The sequence below is a fragment of the Chlamydotis macqueenii genome, chromosome 6 (genome assembly GCF_036417535.1).
Source record: "Chlamydotis macqueenii isolate bChlMac1 chromosome 6, bChlMac1.mat, whole genome shotgun sequence".
NCBI classification, from domain to species: domain Eukaryota; kingdom Metazoa; phylum Chordata; class Aves; order Otidiformes; family Otididae; genus Chlamydotis; species Chlamydotis macqueenii.
The window spans coordinates 30,164,169-30,179,274 of record NC_141561.1 but is presented as its reverse complement, the minus strand read 5'-3'; the positions used below and the strand labels follow the sequence as shown (position 1 = coordinate 30,179,274).

The 15,106-nt window shown below is 37.8% G+C and overlaps 1 protein-coding gene across 4 annotated transcripts in view; it reads right to left on the bottom strand.

Annotated features, from left to right (window-relative positions):
• Positions 1–526: 526 nt before the first annotated feature.
• HYCC2 (hyccin PI4KA lipid kinase complex subunit 2) overlaps positions 527–15,106 on the bottom strand; it is a 58,855-nt gene continuing 44,275 nt past the window's right edge. For 2 of the 4 annotated variants that reach the window (XM_086750334.1, XM_086750337.1), the window contains 3 exons: positions 14,647–14,806; positions 13,308–13,475; positions 5,453–8,498 (listed from right to left, as the gene is read on the bottom strand). In XM_086750334.1, the coding sequence (XP_086606460.1) occupies positions 7,894–8,498; positions 13,308–13,475; positions 14,647–14,806 (933 nt within the window). In that variant the 3' untranslated portion in view covers positions 5,453–7,893. Of the gene's footprint in view, positions 1,047–5,452; positions 8,499–13,307; positions 13,476–14,646; positions 14,807–15,106 lie in introns of those variants that run through there. The other 2 variants (XM_086750336.1, XM_086750338.1) reach the window with 2 other exon arrangements.

The window sequence follows — 15,106 nt, the reverse complement described above, 5'->3', positions numbered from 1 at the left end:
CTTCACGTGCCAGACCACGGGCGGCTCCACCTCCCTCCCTCAGGGTGAGTGGGGCGAGCACTGGGCCACGGCGTCACGCCTTGACTGACCTGTGCCTCGTCCAATCCGCGACTCTCTTTTCCGCCCACCTCCCGCCGGCGGGAGGCGGTGAGAGGGCGGGACTTCCGCTGCCCGCAAAGCGCGCAGCCGCCGGCCGGGCGCCCGGGGTTGCCGTGGCGACGTGAAGCTGCCGTGAGGGCCGCCCCGGAACGGCCCGGCCCCGGCCCCGCTCTGCCTGCGCTTCTTCAGAGAAACACTCGGACGACAGCAGCTGCCATCAACGCCCCGAGGAAAAACTAACTCACATGCAGCCTCCAGTGGCTGCTTCCCGCCTCCCACCCCACGCACTCCCGTGTTTGTGGGTGTCCGAGCTATGAAACCCTGCAGACATACCCTGTGTTACACACTGCAACGTAATGTGCAGTAAATCAAAGTTAAAAAACGTAACGTAAATAAAAGTTAAAAAAAAAGCGCAATTCAGAAAATATGCATTTCTGTTCAGAAACAGCACAATATTTATTTAACATCTTTATATATTTATATATATATATATAATTTTTTTCTGCATTGCAGATTGTGTTGAGTTTTATACATCTCTATTTACAATGATTTAAAATAATTATATTTCATCTCTGGCAGGTATTTACAAAGTCAATAGTAACTACATTTCACATTTCAACAACAGTCAACAGCATTAACCAGCTCAGTAAGACAGTAAAGATAATGGCTTACATGCACCAATAACATGATCTTCAATACGTGCCATCTTCAGGTCTAAGAATGAAGATTTTCCCTGGTCCCAGGTTAAAGGACATCTTACAGCAGAGGTCACGGTTATTAAAAACCCGTTTGGTTTAGTCCTTCACCAGTACCGAATCTTGAATGTTTAGGGTTCATACCAGCACGCAGGGCTGTCCTGCTAAAGAGGGGCTCACACCACCAATCCTCGTCCTTTTGCCCAGCCTGTTTGCCCACAAGAAGTGGGCTACTTGCTGCTTATGCTCCTTCTATGACAGAGATAAGATTACATAATGCTAAAGTAGTAAAAATCCTCAGAAAACTTAGTTCAGAGAAACAAACCTGGTATGACAGAAAAAAGTAAGAAAATAATCTTTTAACCCTTGCAGAATGTTTCTTTTTGCTAGTAAAACTGACGGCATATCCTGTATTCTTACAAGGATGAAAACAGACCAAAAGATTCATTGTAAAATACAGGAATTACAAATTTAAAAAATGCAGCATGGGGTACCTCAATTTACTTGTGGTTTTTTTTTTTTTTTAAATAGCAAATAAAAGCTACCATAGTAAATCTAAAATGTATTAAGAGTATCTGATTTAATCATTAAAAATCTTTATTAGCTTTTTCCTGGAATCTTCCATATGGAAAAAATGTTAAATGACTCAATTTTCTTTAACCATATGGTATTTTTCCATAAATAACCAGCTAGTAATATCCATCCCAAAAGTATTCACTATCTGCAAGAAAACAGTAAGAAGTCTTGTTTCAAAGTAATCATTGAACACTGGCACACAAAAACACACAGAACACCCCAGTACTAGGAATCTATTAATACTTTGACAAGTTGGTTTATCCTGAGTGATTGTTAACTCACATCTACTGTATACTTGAAGCCACAAAGTTTTTACTACTTGCATTTTTCATAAACTAATAACATGAAAGTCTAGCACAACAATAATAACTGCCTGAACAGAAAAAACAGTGTCAATAGCCAGTACTTCTGTAACTCCCAAGTCGTTCTTATTTTAGAACAAAAGGTAAAAGGTTGCTTCATTCATACTGCTTTTTTTTCTGTTTTGTGATCAGTTCTGGGGAGGATGAGGACTCAGACACACAGGATCCACTATCGATTTTTAAGGAAGTTTCCATGACAAAGCACCAGAGAGTCACTGTACTAGGAAATACTCCTAAATAGAAATCTCCCCTGACCATTTGATCCTCTAAAACCAAAAATCTGTGGAATTCTATACCACATGTTAATTAGTGATTAATCATCTTTTCAAGATCAAAATTTAAATTGAAGGGTTCTATCAGAATGCAAAGATACTCCACTCTAAATTGCTTACATCTCACTGACTGTAAAACACTGGGAGCTCACAACCAAGTAACTGGTTAATAAAACTTGATCTCATCACTTTGCTCATCCTGCACAAGCTAAAATGTAGGGCAAGGTTTTACTGTACAGACACAAAGTTTTACCTGTTCCCATCAATAGCTCCTCACAGGAATAGTTTAGCAATCCTTTATGATAGGAGAGATAATTTATAGACCCATTTTAAATTCGTTTCGTCCCTCAGATACTACCTTTGGTAAAATTTCTACAGCTTGCTTCTGAACTTTTAATGTCACAGGCCTTGACACTCATCAAACTTACTAGCAAGTTTATCTGAAACAGCTAGCTGTTACATTTTAAAATCCTGTTCCAAGATTTGTTTTATTTTAAATAAAATTTCATAATGACTATGTGAAAATCCTCTTATATATAAATCCCACAAAATCCACTTACTGCTTGTTTTCAGGAACTACTGACAGACCAAGTTGCTCACAGCTCTCCATCAGCTTCCACCACCATGTAAGAGGCAGGTGAATATTTTGGCTCTTCAGCTGGTCACGACATACAAATTTTGATGGATTGATAAATGTATTCACTAACACAACAGCCATGCCATGATCTGCTACTCTGAATCACCTACAGAAAAGCTTTTCACAGAAAAATTTATCTGAGTGCCAGTGGGAAAACAAACTAAAAAATAATCAAGAGATATTAAGGCCCATATGCTAGAAACAAACAGTATTTAAAATACTGAAGAAAATATAAAATATTAGACAATTTTATAGAAACCAAGAACGTAATGCAAGTACAGAGGATCTGGCTTCTTAGCTTATTACCATGCTTGCAAAGGAGTGACATTTTGCAACTTTAGTCCTGCAATTACCTTAAACAAGAAATTTAAATACATTTTAAAAGAGGGGCATGTTTACCCTTCTGATGCAAACTATTCCTATGATCTAAATGGTTGTTACAAATGAAACCTAGCTAATGGATTTAATGCTATATTAAACATGCCAAGGTAGCAATATCTTTGGCAATAAGAGAATTACAGAATTTAAAGATGAGTTTATTAGACTTACTAACATCAGAAAGATATTTTTGTTTTGTGCGCAGTACATACATTTCATTCAAACATATTCCATTGTATTTTCCACACCTCCTCCAGGATTACGAGTATAGTGCCTAATCTGCACTGCAATCAAAAAGTTATTCTTTGTCCTCACTCAGTCTTCAAAATGAATTTAAATTTGTCAGCCAAGACAAACAAAATTTTCGGGTTTGTGACTGAAGTTAAAATGCTGAACACTTAAAAGATAGCCATTGGTTTATGATAAAACAGGACAAGTTTAAACTCTTAGGTTAAAATACAGCCACAGCATAGAATTATTATTCCAAAACTAATTTTCCAAAATATAATTCTCTGAACACGTTTTACATTAAATATTGAGGAAAATTTCCCCAGAGCTAAAATTTTGCAACACTAATAATCTTCATTAAAGAAGTAAAACAAACCACACAGTATCTGGAGACAAAAAGGGGTTAGAGTTGGGGTCACCTTACTATAGAGTAGCTTTACCACCATTAAGATGCAAGTTTCCCCCTTAAACTTGAAAAATATGTTCATATTTACACACAGTATACACACAGTTGAGGCAATTGATTGTCAACACGTGACAAATGTATGTACCTACCCACACACAATTAAACCTCACATGGTGAGAAAAAACCCTGTCCCAGTAAACTCCAGTATTCATAAGTAGTGCAAATAAATTCTTTGTTAGAAAACATTTTTTTTCTCACTGTTTTGATGTTAAATATAATTTTAATTTCGTTAAAGCTAGCAAGAGTATGTTGGAAACATTGTATTTAAGACCAACACACTTGCAGATTACAAATACTAGACCTAATGCTTACCGGCTGCAACATGATGTTCAGCATTACAGAATGAAGTATGCTGTTAAAACACTTTTCCAAATTCCCATCAGAAAGGGTGTTGAAAGAAATCTGCACTTAAAATGGATAGTGACATATAAAGTCTCCAAATGAAAACTAAAAGGATAATACACCAATTAAAACTGTAATCTTGCAACATTCATTTTAATAGGTATTTTTACTTCATCACTTTGCTGCCTGCAGGATGAAAAAATGGCTCATCATTTAAGCAAAAAGCTGCTCACAACAAAAGCCTGAAAAGGATAATCAAGCTGGAGTTATCAATCCCAACATTTTTCATTTTCTTAAAATTATAGAGCCCAACAAAAATTAGTTGGGAAATGGCAGCATATTGTGATGTGGTAAAAATTGTATCAAGGATTAATTCATTTATCCCTACTTAAATGTATATATACATCAAAATATAGTACCCAGACTTCCTCACCTAGAATTACATGTATGTGCATGCTTGTGTACATACACAGGGAAAAAACATAGTGTTCTGCTTCTTGACCTTCTTTTATAATGCTGCAGTTGCACTGAAATACTGCTGAAACCTAAATCTACTGCCTCATGTCAAGTACCAAATGTTCTAAAACAAGACACAGCAGAGTGAATTCAGGATAAAGAGACTTAAGTCTAAATATTTATCACAGGTGTCAGAAAATTTAAATATGTTTTGTACTTTGTTTAGTACTTAGCATATATAATCAGAAAGCCAGCAGATTACTCCCTCAACCCATACCCCAGACACTTCTAATTTTATTTCTGCCACAGTACTTTGAAGAGTACTGAACTTCAGTGTATAAAGTTTCACTATGATCTTAATGCACCTTGGCATAGTTTGAGACACATCTAGAAGAATTAATGATAAACATGATACATAGCACTGTCAAAGTCTGTTATTACAGCTGGTTTGTAGATATTAGTGATGACTCATTTTTTAAGATAGATGTTGGAACAGTACTTGTCTGAAAAATGACAAAACAAGCTCCCACAACTGAAACACTGCACTAAAAGAGTAATTTCAAGAAGTTATAGACGTACCACATCACCACACTGCAAAAAAAAAACTTTTTTTTTTTTTTAACAGAGAGAAATTTGAACTCTTTAAAAAGCCTTACACGTGGTAGGTATATATACACACAAGAACAAACCAAAATACAATGGATGAAACTATTAAAAAAGGCACATCATCAAAATGAGAACTGTAAAAATACCTTAAAAGGTAATTTGAGACTAAAGTTTTAACTAATTCGAATTCATGCACATACATTTGACTTACCTATCTGAAGTCACTGAGCTGTCTCACTTTCCTGAAATAGTTTAATAGTGTGGGACTCTACACATAAGAATATTTAAAAAACAAAACAAAAACCAACCAACCAACCAACCAAACAAACAAACAAACAAAAAAAAAAGAGGGGAAAAAAAAAGGAGGGGGAATTGTAAAATTTGGCCTGATGCCAATTTAAGTGTCCTACAACTTCTGGAGGAATGCATATATTGGCAAATGTAGAGTACCTTGCTAACAAACAACTGTACTTTTTAAAATACTAAAAGTAATTCTTAAAAAATTAACTGACACTCCTGACCTTTTCTTTCACAAAGACTTAAGCAAATGATTTGGTCCTTTTCAATCTACAGTTATGGCTCTTCAATAGAAATCTCCTTTGTGATGGTCTCTATAAAATACAAACTTTGTACTTTCAGGAAACAAGCTAGCAAGCAACCTTCTGCGCAGCCACAACTTACCAATTGTCTTTACTAGCAAAACTTTATAAAATAAATAAAGAAGAATTTAACCACACACAGCTTTTGACATTTTAACAGGAAATGCCTTATAGCTTAATCTCAACTTTGCCTTAATTCCATCTGTGTGTGACTGGTGGGCCTTAAAGATTAAGTTCAACTTAGAAACTGTATGGTTTTCTTTCTTTCTGATGATCCTATTTACTCTTTAATTGAACTTTATATCAGTCCAGATGCTGTTTAATTCACTTTATGAATGTAAGATATGAAGACTAGACTACCAAAGTGACTCGTCAAACCACAAAATCCCCTCAAATATTTAAATGAATTTTAATGTACATTTTTTTAAAAGTTCTATTTGAAATAGATTCAAAAGCAAAAAAACAAAAAAAACCAAAAAAAAAACCAAAAAAAAACCAACAAACCCAAACCAAAACCAACTACCAGCAATACACCACCATGTCATTGTCCTGAATTTCTTAAAGACTATCATTTAAAGATAGCCTGTTATTTAAAACTGCTCACGTTTATTCTTCACAGTGACAGTGAAACCAAAGTGCCCACATAAAGATCACAACTCTTTCCTGGGGGTTTACAATTTGTAAACTTCCAGGATATCATACATGACAAGCATACAGGATGAAGTTTTCCCTTTTCTCTCTAGCAATCCAAAAAGAGATAGAGAGAGATGGAGAGAGAACAACAAACATTCTCCTATGTAATCAGAAATGCACTTCAAAGCAGTGTTCTCTAGCATAAGTACCAGCCAGTGACCACACACCAGTCATAGACATTCAAGGCTTGGCTCAATGGCATGAGATCTGAATTTTCTAGACGAGGGGTGAATCTGCTAAAATAAGAGTTAAAAAAACTCAACGGATTATAAACGCCAAGGCAATGAAGTGTGATCCTTCTGGGAAAAAAGGACTGTCAGTACCCCTTCACGCAAATGGTGTTTCTAGAAAAGCTTTTCACATTGAAGCTTCACTGTTTCTAGCAAACTATTGTCCCCGAGACAGCCCCTTAGGAGTATGGTCTGTCTGGAATGCGGGATTCTTCAAATGACTCAGTGATCGAATTCAGGGACACTAAGAAAGCAGCTGAGAGGGGTGGGCATGTCCAACAGCCATGATACCATAGAAAGCAGCCTGAGAAATACTCTTTACCCGAATACACCTTTCAATTCAGTGATCAGCACCTCAGAAGAACAACAACAAAAATGGAGCAGAGCTAGCCATTAGTTCCTGGGAAAGTAGTGTTTCCCTCCCACTTACAAACCAAACTGCTTTAACAGCATGGTGTTATCTAAATTTTAGTCTATATGCAGAATGACCCTGTGTCCTGGAGGGGAAGACATGTAACATTACATATGGCTACAACGCCATTAGAAGTGCATTGTAACCTACATTAGCTACTTACAATCCTCTCTCTGAGGGAAAACAACTTGTTAATATGCATGTCTTAGTTGCTGAACATCAAAAGCTTCTGGGATGAGAGACTAGGGGCAGGCAAGAAAAAATTACCCTCATTTTAATTTAAAAAGTGCTGTAGGCAGCCAGGAGCAGCATAGACAATCCCCTCCCCAGAATTGATTGCACAGACTCAGAGAGGTCCAAAGTCACACTAGAATCTCTGAGGCACTCCTGGTTCTGAGAAAGAAAAGTCATGATCCAGTAGTCTTTGCAGTACTGTAGACTGAGAAAACAAACCCGTTTCTATGTCTTAACAAAGCCAAAGCATCATCTCATAGGGATCACATTCACCATTTCCGCCGGTGTCTTCAGTCTCACAGTGTTGAAATGGGACTGATCAGCCTACGATGGATTGCACATCACCCAAGGAGAAAGGAAGGCATGGAAAAAGGCATACAGTACATTATATACTGCTTCACGACCATGTTTACAAGGGGGTGGGGGGGATGAAGGTGAGGGAAGAATTATTGCTGTTTCAGTAATACAATATGATAGCTAAACCAAATCAAACAAGATCACAACAGTCAATATTTTCACACTGCGGGATGATGGTTCATAGTTTGCTTAAGGATGAACTTACTCGGGGATTAAGGGGAAAGAGGGAGTCCTAACAAAGGGAGTCAAAATTACACCTGGGATATCAGCTGCATATTGAAACTTGGAGATCGAGACTGCTTGGTTAGGGGAGCTCCTGGGGGAAGGAGATCTTTACCTTCCCCAGCTTGGCCTAGTCGGTCCTCCTGTAGGCTGATAGTTGAAAACCGATTGGTGTTGCCAGCTGCTAGGTTGGTAACACCCTCTGTACCAGCTCCAACACTAGAGCCTGCTTGACTGCCATTCACATAGTCAAATGATTTACTGGAGGAAGCACTGGCGGTCCTGATCAGGCTCAAACTGTTGGCTTTCGGCACCACTTGCCCAGCGGGCAGACTGAGGTGTTTCTTAGTAGGTGTCATCTCAATTATATCTGCACCAAGGTCAGTGGATTGGTGCATGTACTGCTTCCAAGCTACTGAATCTCGAGGGCTCTCATTGGATTTTGCTGCAGAAGAGGTTTCTTTATCCTTAGCAGAACGCCCACTTGCTGTTTTCCTTAAGCTGCCCTTCTGGGATATATATGGCAGAGGCTTGGTCCCAACTGGCTGGCTGCTGAGGGAGGCTCCTGATGAAAACCCTTCATCCGCATCATTAAGGTTCACAGATTCCTCTCTCCCATTTACACTGTCAGCATCTATTAAGAAAAAAAGAAAAAAAAAACAAAAACAAAAAAAACCCCAAACCAATCAGAACACACAGTAAGCATTTAAGTTACATGAAGATAAAGATGCACACAGAATGTCAAAACAAGCCTCATTTGCTAATTCACCCGATTTCCACTTGCTTAAAAATTTGATTCTCAGCCAATAATCTTCCTGTCATATTTAGAGAATAAGGAAATCTAACAAGTACTCCCTGAGCTTGATTTGCCTTTCCTCTGCATCACTTGTATCAGTCAGAAATATCTCCCAAACTTGTCTATAAAAAAGAAGAATTAGGCCCCACTTGGTTAATTTGTTTTAGTTCTGTCTGCAGATACTGCCCATTCTCCTCCTACACACGCATTTAAAAAAAAAAAAAAAAAAAAAAAAAAAAAAGGAAAAAGCCTTTCAGACTCTTTTTATCCTATTTTGAGGCAACATCTAAGCACGTTCAGGATCTCTTCCAGTCAGAGTAAGTTCTGGTGAGTGCTTTTGGTAAGCTTCAGAATTAGGCTACTTCTTAGGCCAGCAATCACAATGCTCCAACAGAGGGAGAAGGCTTCTGTTGTGGGTAGCTGGCACGTCAAACAACGTGACTATACTTTCTGCTGGAGATTAACCTAATCCCTAGTCCTCTCTTCTCCAGAGCTCAATCCTCTCTGCATTTCTATGCATTTCATATTTACTTTTATCTCAGCACCTAGATTTTTCAGAGAAAAAAACTCAATCCTTGTATCAAGAGAAATTTAACCTCTGAAACACTTCATGTTGTAGAAGAGGCACCATGCTTTTGACTGGAATCTCAAAGAGGAAAAAAAAAAAAAGCCTTACAAACTTCTTAAATCCTTGTTTTCAGGTCTATAAGATGATTAGGGCTACACAGAAAGAGGGTGGGTTTTGGTTTTTTTTTAGATCTTATGCCAGTCTTTTTTCTAAGATTCAAGTACTCAAAAGAAGAGTTATTGTTTCAGTAAAAACTGAATAGCATTCAAATTACAAAGCAGAAAATGAAGCTCGAGTTTTTGCTCCATATATCTCATTTCAGTGGGAAAAAGCCATAAAGTTTAACCATGTTAGCAAAAGAGGAGGTATTCAGGCTATAGGAATTTTGCTTTTCTTTGTAATAGCTGTAGAGCCTGATTATTTGTAAGAAATCTGCAAAGCCTGCTCTACTGACAGTTTGTTCAACCCAGCTTGGTGTCAAGCAAACGTGCTTCAATCTCTTTTGTGGAATGGGGAAAAAGTGGTGGCAAGGATCTAAGAGATTCTAACATCTGAATAGAAGTTCATCCTTTCATGCTGATTGTTAGCAGAGCACTAAGGAACATTTTACGTTATGGCAAGAAGAACAAAGCTTTCAGTGTTGTTGCCTTCTCTGTGTAGCAGGAATATAGCCTGATCCAGCTTCACATTTCTGAAGTGCAGAGCAAAAAGAAAACTTTACAGAGAGGTTTTATTATTCTGTTTTAAACTTCCTACTTCTTTTCAGGAAACTTTGCCTGAAAATTACTGTTACTGTGTATCAGCTTGCAAAAGATGTTTAGCCATCTCCAGATCAGACCATTCTCAGGCCTCTCTCAGAACAATGCAATGTGAGATTACTCTGTAGTTTTATACAGTTCTTTTTGAATCATTAGCGTCCCAGAAGCAGAAAGGTAATATCATTCATGTTACTGCACTCTTGCTTCCTTGGTAAAGCCTTTAGCCTTAGAAAAAGAAGCTTCTTTGGTTTCAAGGGCTATTGTTAAAACAAAGAGTGCTTTACTTGCTTCAAATTCCTGTAATCATATTTAAGATACATACTTTCCTCCGCTCCTGCCCACCCCATTTAGTCAAACTAGGCCTTCATCTTCTCACTGAGACATAAGTGTATTTTCTTACATTAGAAAGTGATATATTTTATTCACAATCCATGACATCTCCATTACCCCTCCCCAACATTCCCAGACAAAATCAAAGACACCAATAAAAATATGACATTACTGGAACATACTGAAAGCAAGAGCACTTTTTCAATAAACCAACACTTATGTTTCTTCATATCATCATGCAAAGCTGGGTGAAAGCGTGTTTGGTTACAAGCAGCAATAGCAGCAGCCGAAGTCCCCTCTCAAGCCCTTCTTATTCAAACGAAAGATGTGTAACTTGCAAGAAGGTATCTTCAGACAACACTGCTAATCTTTTTATTATTACAAGAATATCAGTCATCTTCAAAGTTTACATTAAAATATTGCTGAGCTAAAACAGCAATGGATGCTAAAACAGACATTCCTATGCAGGGACAGTGAAGCAGAAGAGTCACACGGAAAAAGTGTCATTTTATCCACTGAATTTAAAGACAAGACTGAGAGGGGTTGTTGCAAGTTTTTGGATGCTGCAACTATACAGAGGCCCAAACAACTCAGCAGTGCTCGAAAATGAAGAAGATAGAGAAGACAACATGCAAGAGAATTTCTGTCTAGTCAGATCCATATACCTAAAGAAGTTCTCAGTGGGACTGAAGCAATTCAGCAAACACATACTCTTTTCCCAATACACGTTATTTTTCCTCTAAAAATTTCCCTCAGAAACAATAAAAAAAAAATGTTTGAGTTCTTACATACTCTATTTGGGAGGAAAATCACGATGAAGCAATGAAGTTTTCTTTTTTTTTCCCCACTCAATAGACCAATAAGACAATTAAAAGAAAACAAAAATTGAAAACTTACTTCTCCCAAGCACTCTTCTACTGTAAGGCAGAAGAGAAAGAGACAGAGCAACCTGACAGAAATCGTATCAATTGCACTACACTGTGTATTCAGGACTCTCACTGTTCCATATCAGAATAAGTCTGTCCCCAGACAATTCATTATTTATGCCTGTACACAATTAATCCTGTAAATGTAGATATAGCATTCTCCACTGATCCAAAATAGTGCACGTAACCACAACCACTACCACCTGGAAGCAGAATACCTTCTAAGGCATTACCGAGTCATTCTTGAAATCTTCTGCCTTTTTCTACTTATTGGGTCAAAACACCAATCTGAATAAGGGATTTTATATAGCTTTTTAAAGTGACTTTTGTTTATCCTTCCCATACCTGAAGGTTGAAAAGTCACTAGAAATTATCAGTCTCTCATTATACGGTTTGCTATCAAAATTATATTTATGAGAGGGAATTTGCCAGCTGAAACTTTCCATGAAATCAGCATCAGTAAAATAATAGACCACTATATATACACACTCAATTCTATACTGGTAATCAAGCCAAACTCCATTCCTTGGCCTTCTCCCAGATGCTATCAACTGGCAGCATTCAGTTTGCCCAAGCATGTAATTATACATTATTATTGTTACAGAAGTAAAGGGTATTCAACCCACTTCTATTGAAGTAAAGCATGTGGAATGATGTCTTATCCAAGAACACATCAAATTGTATAGATGACTTAAAACAAATGAAGACCAGAAGGCCACATCTTGATCAGCTTCCTTCCCACTTCCTGTGTCTCCCAGAAGGTTCTCTGCAGCTGAGGACTTCTCCATATCCTTCAGGTCATGCACATGCAAAGTTTAGTAAGATTGAGTAAGACCAACTGAGTAAGTGTATTTAGGAGAACACAGGACTCATTTACTGAGCATGCTCAAATTCACTATGCACCATGGAGTAGGTTGTAAATCCGCACTAAACATTTTCATCCAGCTATCTTCTACACAAGCATGATGTCTTAAATATAGCAAGTCTGATCAAGGGTAAGGGTTCTGTGATAACTACATTAAATCTCCAGAAGAACAAATGTAAAACCTATGTAGCTCATATCCAAATGTGCAAATAAATCTCATTTATGATCAACTGATATGCTTACAGAGATTGGAAATATCAAAAGAATGTTCAGATAGAAAAGAAGATGTAAGATAGGAGAACACTTGTTTAGCTAAATTTACAAGAAATTAATTCTCATCTCTGAGGAGAAATCATGATTCAAATTCAGTACTCAAACCCACATCTTTTATGGAGTAAAGATAAGGAAATTAATAGGGGAACTTAAATTTCTACTAGCTACTCTATCTGCTACTCTTGGCTACAGAGAACACATACAAAGTCCTACAGCATTTGTGTGGACAGCATGACTGAGAAAGTAAGCGTTTCTAAAGTTTCTGAAACATGATAAACTGATCTCTTCTTGAAAACACAAGTGTTTTTTTGGTATTTGTCTTTAGAGCTGCCAGCTCATTCATGTAAACAAGTTGTACATGTATGAATCTTCAATTAAAGGATGACTGGTAAATAAAAATATCAGCAGTTGTAGATCTGGCTTAGATAGACTTGACTTTTAATGGGAACAGGAAACTTTGTTCTTGGAAATTTAAAAACTGCAGACTAACAAGACAATATTGTAACCAAGTTGTAGCCAAATTCATTTGTACTCTATACTATCTGCTTTTCAGGATTTGATTCATGTTCACCTGGTGCATTTTTTCCTTCTGAATATTAGATTAAACATGCTCAGTAACATAGTTTCCAAGCAATCCCAAAGCTCTTGGCTATTACCTCTGTCTTTTTTTTTTTTTTTTTTTGCCATGCCAAGCAGTCTTTCACCACACAGATGCAAGCCCCAGGCCAGCCCACATGATAACAAAAGGTAGTACCTGACCTGATGTTAGGTATATAGGGGATGCGTGTATTGCAAAGAGAAGCTAATACACCCTGGGATAGCGGAAACACACACTAGAATGGAAAGAAGTTCTGCTTGGGGATAGGGAGCCAGGATCCTCCTCCAGCAACTGCCTCACTGACTTCTGCCTCCTCATCTCTGTCCTACCCTCTGTTGTGGCTGCTGCCAAGGTGGGCTCCGGGAAGCCATGCTCAGGGGTCCTGCGCATCAGCACCTCCCCCTCTTGCTCACGTTTGATCCCTAGGTCTGTGGAGCCGTGTTGGATCGGTGAGCCAGGTATGCTTGAGTCAGCCTCGTTTGAGAAGTCAAAGCCATCTGGGATTCAACATATAACATTTTAGTGCTTTTTCCATTCCTTTCTTGGCATTCCAACCCAGGCAGGGAAAATAGAAGACTTACGCAGACATGGAACAAACATAAAACACTACCCACGCTTAGTCAAAAGTTGCGAGAACATCCACAGAAAGGGACAGGTGGGCTATACTGTAGACCAGAGACTAGCAAATGAATATAATGGCAACTACAGTGAAGACAAACATGATCCAGAGTCCTGAAAACAGGAGACTTGTTGTCCTGAACATCCCGATTCAGATGAAGACCAGAGGTCATCAAATCCTTTTGCAGATGATATATGAGGGGAAAAAAAGAAGTACCACAGGAAAATATGTAATCCTTGTTTTCAGATTCTTTTATCGTCAGTTTATTTTTAGGTTATTCTCCTTTTTACCTTCAGCCATTTATGCAGCTTTTTTTAATCAATGTTTTATACATGCAGCAACAAAGCTCTGTAAGTATGACAAAGTGATTTCAAAGCAAGCTTTTTGCTACACCTACATTGAAGATGCCCTCATATCAACATAAATATTACTACTTTTTTTTTTTCTTCATACAGTCAAGGACACTTTCATACAACATAAGTAAGGAAAAGTAAGGACTAATTCTAAGCTATCCAATGGTACTTTATGGCATGGCCCTTCTCTAAACTGGGCCATATGATAGTAGCAGTGTGATGTTCAGCTTTTCTCTCTTCCACTGCCTTCAGTAGCTTTACATAGCTGGAAGCCTATCAAGGTCTGGATAATACCTATCATTCCCTGAGCTAATTATGACAGAAGGTAGTCGAGTTTTAGTGTGGATTAAAGAAAACTCAAATGCTAAGCCAAACTCTACCCCTACGATTTTATGCTACGTTACATGTAGAAAAAAAGAAGTCTTACTGAACATTTTCCAGCTTCTCAATTTTCTCACCTACCTCATAGGTTACCACCAAATCAAAAACAAAACACCTCAAATGTTCATGTTCATGTAGTGCTCTGAAGATGTAAAATACTATACATTATTATGGAGCATCACTTTTCAAAAACAAACAAACAAACAAAAAAAACTCCAATCAACTGTTCTGCAAACATTCAAACTCAGAAGCCAGATTAGTGATGATGATGAACACAGTACACTACAGTATTTGCTCTTGGCAGAGAAATCTCACCTTCTCTCCTCCAGCGATGACGACGGATAGAAGCTGTTGTAATAGCAGTCCGAGAAATCCTCGGCACTGTCGGCGTAACTTCTACTTTAAGTACCTTCTGGCCTTCTTGAGATGCATCAGGAGCATCAAAGGGCAGTGAGTTCTTCATGGCATTTGCAACCTAAGATAAAAGTAAAATGCTACTGTTCTTGATTGCACTAATGGCAATATAAGATCTCTTGCTGGATACAGAAAGGGAAAAACTCAAGAGTTGTTAACTATGACAGATCCCATCTACATGGATGGCCTCATCCCCAAGATTCACAGTTGACAGCTATGTTAAAAAGGTCATCACAAATCTATTTCCAAAAATATAGCTGAATTTTCTCAATTTTTTTTTGAGGTAATCTATTTTGTTCTACATTTGACACCTGTACTGACTGAGGTAAAAACCTACACAGGAAGGTCTCCATCCAAAAGA